The following is a 10765-nucleotide window of genomic DNA, read 5'->3' as shown; positions in this document are numbered from 1 at the left end:
CTCTTTTTAATTTCTTTTCTGTTTTTTTTTGTTTTGATTTTCTTTGGTAAAAAACTTGTTGAAATAACTCGTGCTGAGAATTCTATACTGTACCAGATTATAATATTGAATAAAGCCATTAATAATAATCATTAACAGTAAAATAGGCTTGATTACAGTTCAATAACGGAGTGTTCGTGCACTTACCAGGCTGTAATCGTTAATTATACTACCCAGTTATCTAATGTGAAGTATATGCGGGGGTGCCTGGATCTTAATTTTTGATCGAATGATCAAAATCATGTCTATGATTAGTCTTTCCCTTTTTTATTAATGGATTTATCTTTGATTTATGTTTTCATTAGGCTGAACGTCAAGCTGTTAATAATATTATTCAAGGAAGTGCATCGGAAATAGCTAAAATTGCTATGTTAGCAGTTGACGAGGCAATTCATTCATCTAATATTCCTGGTTATGCTCATCTTGTTTTACATGAACATGATGAATTAATCTATGAAGTAAGCAGTGTTTAACCTCATAATCTGTTTCTTCCCATAACAAAACAATCCAAGAAGCTCTCTTTCACCTCAATAATGTGCACCTATGTCTCCATCATGGATTGAACCCTAGACATTTAGGCTTCATGATTAGCACCTGACCTGCAAACAACTGACCGTTTACGCTTCCAACTTCAATCAATTCACCATTTATATCATATATTTATATTTCAGGTTTTTCCGGAATCATCTGCTAAACAATTCGGCGAACTAATTCGACAAACAATGTCTAACACAAGTAAACATTGCAATATCGATGTCCCACTCCCAGTAAAATTGAGAATTGGTAATAATTGGTCTGATTTAAAACAAGTTAATTGGTGATCAAATATGCATTTATAATTATTGTTTCATTATTACTTCACTTTTATCTTGGTTATTTTTAATGTTTGTTAAATTTCCTTTATCTTATACTATGATATTAATGGATGAATATTTCACAACGAGAATCAATGTACTAATATGTTTGCATTTCACGTACTAAACCTAACTCAGGGATATGCTGAGTATTACTCTCCTATCTATGTCAATGTGTTCGTTTTCTTGAAAAATAACTTGTGATACAATGTGTATTATTCATTTACCATAAACTTTTTTTCTCATTTGAATCGAATAAATTTTTTAAGAGGAAAAACCAGTCTTCTCCCAAAAAAAAGTTACTTTTAGACTTTTTTCTCAAGTGATCCATCGTTATCGAAATCGAGATTTGTGGAGATTGTAGTATTTTTAAAGTCGAATTCACGAGTTAACCTAAGCTGGACCACCATCTGAAACCTGTAAACACTGGACGAACGGCCCAGTGGTCTAGAGGTTAACTGTCCGCGCGCGAGACCGAAGGTCCTGAGTTCAAGCCCCACGTGTGGGATCGTGGATGAACACTGCTGAGGAGTCCCATAATGGAGCGGGACGGCCATCTAGTACTTCCATGTTTTTAATGGTGGTCTAGCTTAGACTGACCCGTGATTTATTGTTGTTTATTGATCATTTTTCCAGTCCGAAGGTTAGTGTTGGCTATCTTTTGTTGTTTTGTGAAACTTAAGACTACTGCTGTACGAAGTATCATTCACGCTTATCAACATTATAGTTCTTTTTGAAGTGTTTACTACTTAAAAACCAAAAGATAAAAACGTTTTTATTCCACCTTTAATCACCATTCATGTACGTAGTCTCATAACCATTCAATTAATTGTTCAATCTATCTAACTAAACTTGATTTGAAAGAAGATGAAATCTGGCTTCATAGCTGACATGAGCATAGTTGCACATTTCTCATTTACACGATATCTGGACAAAGTACTACTCAGTGTGTGAAGTAAAACTGTGATTTAACTTGTTTAATTATTAATCTATAAAACGTTGGTTTAGGTCCTGTTGCTACCTGAAGTTCTTTTTACTACAGTCCCAGTTATTATCCCGACATATTGAACAAAAGGTATTTCAAAAATAAGTTTATGATAAATCAATACCCGTGGTGTTATTTTTCTCTTTAAGCAAACAAAGAAATAAAATAAACAAACAGTTCAATGACAAAATAAATCTTATTATAAAGAAGTTATCTATCTCAAATATGGTGATGATATGATAAACGGGGAAGCCAACAAAAAATAACATAACATCGTTAATAAAAAGTCAGTTCTATCAACAAGTAGTATGTATTAAGGCGGCAACACGTTCACCTTGAATTGCATATTCGTTATACAATTTGAATGCTTTTTTACTTGTCTCTACCATTACTTTAATATGTGGATTCGATTGATTTATGTAATCAATTAATGATTGGGACACTTTCAACTGAGATAGTACTCCTTTACTCAGTATAATAATATTTGGTTTATAACTGAGTAATTCATCAACATCCTGTTTCTGAATCCCTGCAAAATGACCAGTGCCAGATTCGTTCCAATCCCATGCACGACTACCATTTGGCCAAAGTTTTGCATCTCGGTATGTAATTAACTTGTTTGGATTGATTGTTCCATCTTCAGATATTGTTTCCACTGTAATGGAACCCCATGACATATTTTTAATGAGTGGTGAACATTGAGACATTGGACAAAGATATTTATTAGGTCGTGTAACAGTTAACTACGGAAAAAAACAAAATGAGATGCATGTATATTAGATGGTAATAATATGCTGTGTACGCCACTTGAAACACTATTTGTAATTCATAACAATATTCATAATATGATATGGAACTGTGTAATGGGGGTTCGAGTCACGAAGATAGCATCGCTTCTCTCAAGATTATAGCTATGCCTTGCTAACGAGTGCCAACAAGCACGAAACCTGATTCCAAGATTCCCTGATGACTCGGGAGAATTTTATCACTCATGATAGATTGGTGTTTTATCCAATACTCGGTCAAATGAATGGAACAGTTTAGACTACGACAGAATAATTGCCTACAACATATCAGATACGTCTAAATGATAAGTTGTAACTAAGACAACATGAAAAATATAAGATGTTGCTTTCAAATTTTGGACCACGCAATCAAGTTAATTCAACTTTAGTAGTCTGGTCTTGAAGAAATCTAATATCCTCAAACTTCTTTAGCCTGATTTTAGCAATCTAACTTCTGTCATGGATAAGGTAATAAGAAACAAAAAAATTGTATCGAAACCCAAGTTACCAGTTTGTGAATGCATTATCTACCGGGTCATATGAGTAGTGTTCTACCGATTCGCATCACTGTTCTACTCACCGATAATGGAAACAAGGAAATCACCGTATATAAAAAACCTTAAATACATGTGATACTATTTTTCTGTGCTGAACTGGCAAAGCAAACAACTACCTCTGATAAATCCAAGCATTATGTGTATTTATTACATGAGAAAGCGAGTAGCGATACAATCGGATTTAAACACTAAATTATAAGCTATAACTTTTTTTGCGCCATTACCCTGATCTTAAACCTGTGTTAGGTAGATCACCTAAAGATTTGAAATGTGACCCAACGATGATAAATATGCGTGTACAATTGAATTCTATCTGAAAATCCATCGAATTCTTTACTGAGTGGGCATTGATTGAATAACCATGGAAAATCAGAATGAAACAATTGTTCGATACTCTTTAGCCGCTGATAACGTTTCAACTGGTATAAGTTAATGATGAAAGCCATTGTCAGATTACAAATTACTGTCAAGTTCAATACCAATAGTAGTAAGAAAATTATTTTAATATGAAAAAATCGAAGTTTCAATTACTTTGTAAAATCTAATGTAAACAGCTGACGCAAACAAAGCAAAGCCACCGACAACTAGAAATAAGTACTAAAAATAAAAAAGAGGAATTATGTTATTGTCATTATTATTTACTTGACTAAAAACAAAACAGATCTATCAGAAATCCCTCAGCAGACAGATATGATATGAAACCAAATGATTTCAGAGTTATATCGAAGACTGATTGAAGTTGGAAATGTGGATTATTGGATCCTGATCCAGTAGACAGTGAAACCAGGAAGATCATGTGTCGGTGCTGACACGATGTTGTGAGTTTGCATTGTTGTGAATTCGAAAAATAGTTGTTGGAGTAGTAGTTGGATCTTCAGAATCTCTTTAGATGGTATTAGTTTTTGAAGAAAACCAACTTCGAAATGCCCACTAAACTATTTTTAAAAGTTGCGTAATGCAAAGAAAATATCAAACCACGGCCCATGCAAATGATTTTATTTACTTAGGTAACTATTAGGTATTAATTGAAGTCAGATATAATATAGCCTTTACATAACAAAACTTTTGCAAGTTAGACATTAACACAGTTGGATACCAGTTCAGAGGTTAAGCATTCGCGCGCAAGACGGAAAGTCTTGAGTTCGATTCCTGCATAGGGGTCACAGATGAGCACCGCCGAGGAACCCCATGGTGAGACGAAACGGCCGTCCAATGGTATCCAAGCTGAGATCAGTTCGTGATTACAATTGCGGAAGTAAATTTTACCTAGAAAAATTCATCTTATGAAAGTACGATATGATAAAAACAGTCTTGGCCCTTTCATACTCACCACCGTTATTTATCATTTTACGTCAGTTTGCAAACACACTCAAATAGTTTTACTTCAACATAAAGATAGACACACAGTATCAAAACAAGACCAAACACTACGAACAAATCGTACCGTTACCAGTATAGGGTGGTGGAGATTGAGTTTCATTTGAGATCATGAACGGGTCAATGTTAGACGACCATTAAAAACCTAGAAGCACTGGATGGCCGTTCCGTCCTAGTATGGGACTCCGCAGTAGTGCGAACCCACGACCCCTAACGCGAGACTCGGTCTCGTACGCGAACGGTTAACCTCTAGAGCACTGAGTCAGGATCCAACGGTGTTAGCGCCTAACTTCAACCATCGGTAGGTAACTGCTTCACACCCGACACGGTCGAACTCCACTGGTCACGGCTTCTCACTAGAACTTCGAGATTTTATTTAAACACATAAATATTGGTACAAGGAAGCACCAGATACATATGCGCCTCACAAATCTCATTTGATTTGTGTGAGGGCTGTGATACTGCACAGGTGCCCAGACTGAAGCAGGTGGTTTTCTTAGGGGGCCACACCCCGAGCCTTTGACTTGAAGGTCTAATCCACAAGGCAACGGAGCATCGTAAGGAGATGCAGTCCTATGGTAGCCGGTGACCAACGATTGATTCATACGCCATTTGTTCCCTCAGGTTACTGGAGCCCATGTGCACCATTGGTTTGGAATCAGGGTTTTCCAACTCCCCTAGGTGGACTCGTCTTGTCCACGAACCCGGTTAAAGCACCGGACATTCGCTTTTCGTCCTCTCAATTTCGTAAACAACATCCCCGCCACGAGAAGGCAGTGAGTAGGACTTCCCTGGCAGAGGCTATATACGTGTGGCCATGTGAGAGCATTTCGAGAGGGAGAGCGGACTCTCCCCACTCGTACCAGAGCATTTAGGGGCAGAATTACGTCTCGAAGCTGGTCGCTAGTGAGCACATGGTAATTATCAGTATAGGATTGTGGAGATTGTTGAGTCTCAATTGAGATCATGAACCAATTAATGTCTGGTCTCGCACGCGGGATCGTGGATGCGCACTGCTGAGTAGTCCCATTCTAGGGTGAAACAGCTGTCCAGTACTTCCAGGTTTTCAATGGCGGTCTATATATATATATATATATATATATATATATATATATATATATATATATATATATATATATGCGTTGACGATAATCCTTCGTAAAGTAACTTGCTCTTTTTCCAAGATAAAAGGAATACGAATTTTCAAATACACAGAAAGAACATCCAGACAAAAATCTCGACCAATAAGTACAAAAATGTAATTTATTATTTATAATATTTACAAGTACAAAAACTAAGCTATTGTAATTATATGATACAACGTTCCCTTTTCCAACATAATGTAAAACACTAATTAGTTCGTGTAAAAGCAATTAAATGACCAATTTTACTATCTAATTCACTGTCAGTAAATTGAAGACGATTTGATTCATCGATTAAATAACTTATAAACTGTGATGATAAGTAGTCTGAAGGTGATATTAATTTGACAGTCCAACTATAAGTTTGCTCCATTTGATAAGCCAAATTAATAAAATTATGCAAACTATTACCACGTAAAGGTGAAATAGCTAGAAATGTTGATCCAGATTGTAAAGACAGTAGTCTATTGATTGTATTTAACATACTGAAATGGTAGGATTGATCAAAGAAACAATCAGCTGCCATAATTAAATCAAATCGATGAATTAACGATTCATCTAGCTCAGCAATCAATGACGATGATGACTGTGAAGACTGCAAAACAAAATCAGGTCAATAATTGAACAGTAAGAATAAAACAGACTTTTGGCAGTTACAAATCAAATGTAGTAGGATAGAAACGTAATCAAGCAATTTGTATACAAGATAAAACTTTCGTACAAAAGATAACAGATTTTTCGACTACGGAACTAGTTCAGTTGAAAATTAGTAATTCGTAAAGTTTCTTCCTGTCCAACAGCTGATCAATTGTAATTCATACATACAAATATAGGCTCTGGCTTTCTTGGCAATGGTTTTTAAATATTCCGCATTAAGTACAGAAACTCCCTTGACTGGATTATGAAGACCCCCACATTTAAGGGGAAGCACAGAATACAGTGGAAAGCTTGGATGCAACTAGACAATTTGGACTTTTCAGATGACCTGGCTCTTCTATTCCATACACACCAACAAACGCAGATCAAGACAGCCAGTGTAGCAGCAGTCTCTGTATCAGTAGACCTCAACATACACAAGGGAAAAGGCAAGATCCCCAAACATAACACGGAGAACACCAACCCAATCATACTTGGTGGAGAAACTCCGAAAGAGCTGGGAACTTTCACGTGCCTGGGCGGCATCATCGATAAACAAGGAGTATCTGGTGTAGATATGGAGGTAAGGATTGATAAACAAGAGCAGCACTCCTACAGTTGAAGAACATACGGAACTCAAAACAACTGTCAGCCAATACCAAAGTCAGAATCTTTAATACGAAAGTCAAGACATTTCTATTGTACGGAGCTGAAACTTCGAGAACTACTACAACCATCATCAAAAAGGTACAAGTATCTATAAACAATTGTCCAAGTAAGATACTCAATGTCCGCTCATCGAATACCATCAGCAACAGCTTACCATGGGAGAAAACAGATCAGCTTCCAGGTGAAGAGGAAATTAGGAAAAGACTTTGAAGGCGGATAGGACATGCATTGCGGAAATCATCAAACTGCATCACGAGGCAAGCGCTAACTTGGAATCCTGAAGAGGAACGGAAGAGAGACCAACGAATACACTGCGTCGAGAATCGGGAGCAGACATGGAAAGGATTGCCCAGGACATAGTTGGATAGAGAATGCTGGTGGGTGGTTTATGCTCCTCCACGAGGGGTAACAGGCGTATGCAGGTACGACTGATCGTGTAACTTTTTCAATTACGTTAGTAACCAAATCTTACTTTGTGATCGATAAGCTTCGTGGAAACATCGAGTAATTCAAAGTCGTAGTGGTTAATATTTACCAAGCAGCTGAAATGGATTACGTTTCATAAACTAATGAACTATCTCACGAATACAATGAATTGAGGGGATATCTAAGCACGGAAAATGTATTTGTTTCTAATCTCAGTGAAGAGAGTTTCGCAGAAACGGTCCCACCATGAAACATCTTAAAAAGAATGGATGGGCTTTGTTAAATCATCAGAAAACTAAAGAGCGAACGAGCATTTCCGTACTTTTCCAAATTAGTATTAGTTCTTCAAATAATATTAATTTGTAGTGGAAATTATTACTACGGTGAGCCTGTTAGACAGTTTAGCTAGATTACATGATGCACTAGATTAAAATCATTTTTGAGCACACATGTAGGCATACAGAACATTTAACTGACAGAGAATTTCCGAGTAGACAGTTTTTATCTGTTCGGTGATTTAGCAATGTTGTAAACAAGTATTCTCTGAACGATCTATAATACAGATAACCTTTTTTCTCATTCAGTGTTTCATGCACATTCTCCCTGTTTCTGAATATTTTGAACTAAAACCTCGGAAGATTTGACAAACATTTCCACAAAATAGGTTGACATTGTGAACAGGAACTAATTGGTGATCCGGAAAATGAACAGAAAACAGGAAACTGACTTGCCCAAGTCATAATAATAAAAAATAGCATTACTATCGCCAAAGACCAATATAGCAGTAGTACAACTTATTTCCACATTTTCTGATTGTAACTATCCAACCGATGAAGTTCCAATGTATTACGACGAAATTAATAATATGAACAAATTGAAGTATAATATTTGACTGAAAATATTAGCCGGAACAATTGTACGAGGCACAAAAAGCATTGAATTACATAGAAAACTAGCAAAATATACAAGTTTAATTGATCAAACAGTTTCACCATCTCCTTATAGTAAGGGCTAGCTAACTGAGAATCGAACAAGATATTATCCTGATTTACAAAGCCTTATCCGTTATTTTTTTCATAATATTAAATACGAAAACTTTAAACCATGGTTGGTTGTTAAATTGTTTCATTAATCATCTATATCACATCACACAACGTGCAACTTACATCATCTGGCCATCGTATATTTTTTACGTCCATATGCAACAGGAAAGGTTGATCAAGATTGCAATTATCCAATAAGCGTTTAGAATTATGCTCAATAATAGAGGAGATAGATGCAACACATTGATCATTACCATCAGTAATCAACACATATGATGTTTTAAATATATTTGAATATTTACGTAAAGAAATAGCTAAACCAGCAGCACCAGTCATGCCAGCACATAATTCACAGACGTTTTCAATCGGATGATCATCAAAATTCTTATACAATTCATTCCATAGACCAGGATAAAGGCAATCAAAGAACATACTATGGGCCAATAAAATTTCACTAAACCATAAGTGAACATTTCCTGTGTTGTCGAAGCCAGATAACACATCTAACAATGGATTCATACAAGAGTCTGTTGTTTTAGCAATACCAAGTGTTTTATAGATCCGTACATGTAAAGAAGAAACAATAGTGGGTAACTCCAGTGAATCATTTGACTGGTGAATAACTGGACGAGGTACAAGCTCCAACCATAATGTATTTTCATCTATCTGTTATTTATAATCGAAAATATATGAAAGTAAATATCTCAATGGAATGTTGTAGGATTTGAAAAGGAATTCAAATCACTCAAATATAACACATTACGTTTATAAAAAACTATCCAATCTATTTATATATAGGTGATCAGACAATATAATTGCTTCTAATACAAACAAGTGTGACTTCTATCCTGTCGCATGAACTTGTAGAAAATTATTTAGCTATAGATAACCGATTAAGAAGTCTATAAATATTGACTGAAAACAACGAACACAGTATTTCAGACAGTCAGCTACAACATAGGACCAGGAACATATATGTATCGGTCCAAGTTGCCACACCTCATTAGCACAACAAGATTAACACCAAATTCATAGAAGTAGTTACTTCAATGGTAGTAATATATAAAAGAAAGATTGTGTATAAGAATATAGTACAGGAAGAAAGATAGATATGAAGCAATTTTAATCTCAAGGTTTAAGGGAAGATAAAGAGTGTATACACCTACGCCATTGTGATCGATTCTGAGCCATGTCACAGAATCGATAAACCATTGGTTACGATAGTCGCGCGAACCACAAACAATTACTCTGTATCTACCAACATGGCTCAAACTAGAAGTTAGTGACTTCAAGCATTGATGCCACGTTTTGGTTTGGCTGCCCCTAACTCTCTTCCAACTATCACCAACACTAGTCAGCATTGCGCGTCGTGGTAATCGGTGTTCAGGCTCACGTAACACGTGGCCCAACCATCTCATTCGATGAAGATTTACAACCTCATCAACTGATTTACCATTATTCCTCAACACCCTACGTCTAACCTCACTATTACTTACCCGGTGATCCCAGCAGATGCGAGCAATATTTCTAAGATATATGTGGTCAAATACTAGTAACTTACGAGCATCTTTTAACCTTAATAACCGGATTTCGCAGCCGAAAAGTAAAACTAAACGAACTGTTGTGCAGTATACTCGTCCATTTATTGATAGACGGATATCTCGCTTACGCCATAAACGACGTAGGTTGACAAAAGCCAAACGAGCTTTTTGAATCCGTGCTGAGATTTCGTCAGACACCAACACATTAGGGCTGATCACACTTCCAAGATAAGTTGTCGACGCGTACGACTATTTCACTCCCTATTCTTAGTACAGGTGTTGAGGCAGCTCAGTCCTGGAGCAAAAATTTGCATTTAGAGAGGCAGAAACGTATCCCAAACATTGTGGCATTGTTACTCAGTGCTAACAGAAGATTCTGCATTTTATCAGCGTCTTCACCAAATAGGACTATTCCATCTGCGTATTCTAAGTTGATAAGTAGACCTCCTGATAGATCAATTCCTGAAAGTTCAGTCGACGAGAGTATTATTTCCAGCAATAGGTCTATAATGAAGTTAAACAAAAATGGGGATAGTGGACAGCCTTGTCGGACACTACTTGAGGTTGTAAAATCAGATGATAGTTCGCCATAAGCTCTCACTCGACTGGTAGTGTTCGAGTAAAGAGCCTTCACAAGGTTTATGTACTTACATCGAGTCCATCTCTATTACGGTGAAACTGAAAGGACAGGAATGACTTTCATTTTGAATC

General features: G+C 36.4%; 3 protein-coding genes across 3 annotated transcripts in view; 1 reads left to right on the top strand and 2 right to left on the bottom strand.

The window, feature by feature from the left end:
* Smp_055500 (putative dna polymerase I) overlaps positions 1-860 on the top strand; it is a gene marked incomplete at both ends in the record, with an annotated part of 23035 nt that extends 22175 nt beyond the window's left edge. Inside the window, 2 exons of the mRNA XM_018789300.1 lie at positions 345-497; positions 711-860. Of these exons, the coding sequence (XP_018654757.1) occupies positions 345-497; positions 711-860 (303 nt within the window). The remainder of the gene's footprint in view (positions 1-344; positions 498-710) is intronic.
* Positions 861-2174: 1314 nt separating this feature from the next.
* Smp_210910 (hypothetical protein) lies at positions 2175-2585 on the bottom strand (the record flags this gene model as incomplete). The annotated part of the gene is made up of 1 exon (XM_018789299.1): positions 2175-2585. One exon carries the CDS (start codon positions 2583-2585, stop codon positions 2175-2177), a length of 411 nt encoding a protein of 136 aa, XP_018654756.1.
* A 1136-nt stretch (positions 2586-3721) lies between these two features.
* Smp_210900 (hypothetical protein) overlaps positions 3722-10765 on the bottom strand; it is a gene marked incomplete at both ends in the record, with an annotated part of 11998 nt that continues 4954 nt past the window's right edge. The window contains 3 exons of the mRNA XM_018789298.1: positions 3722-3804; positions 5989-6334; positions 8637-9179. Coding sequence (XP_018654755.1) covers positions 3722-3804; positions 5989-6334; positions 8637-9179 — 972 coding nt within the window. The remainder of the gene's footprint in view (positions 3805-5988; positions 6335-8636; positions 9180-10765) is intronic.

Source organism: Schistosoma mansoni, chromosome W (genome assembly GCF_000237925.1).
Source record: "Schistosoma mansoni strain Puerto Rico chromosome W, complete genome".
Lineage (NCBI taxonomy): Eukaryota > Metazoa > Platyhelminthes > Trematoda > Strigeidida > Schistosomatidae > Schistosoma > Schistosoma mansoni.
This window is presented reverse-complemented; position numbering and strand designations above follow the sequence as displayed.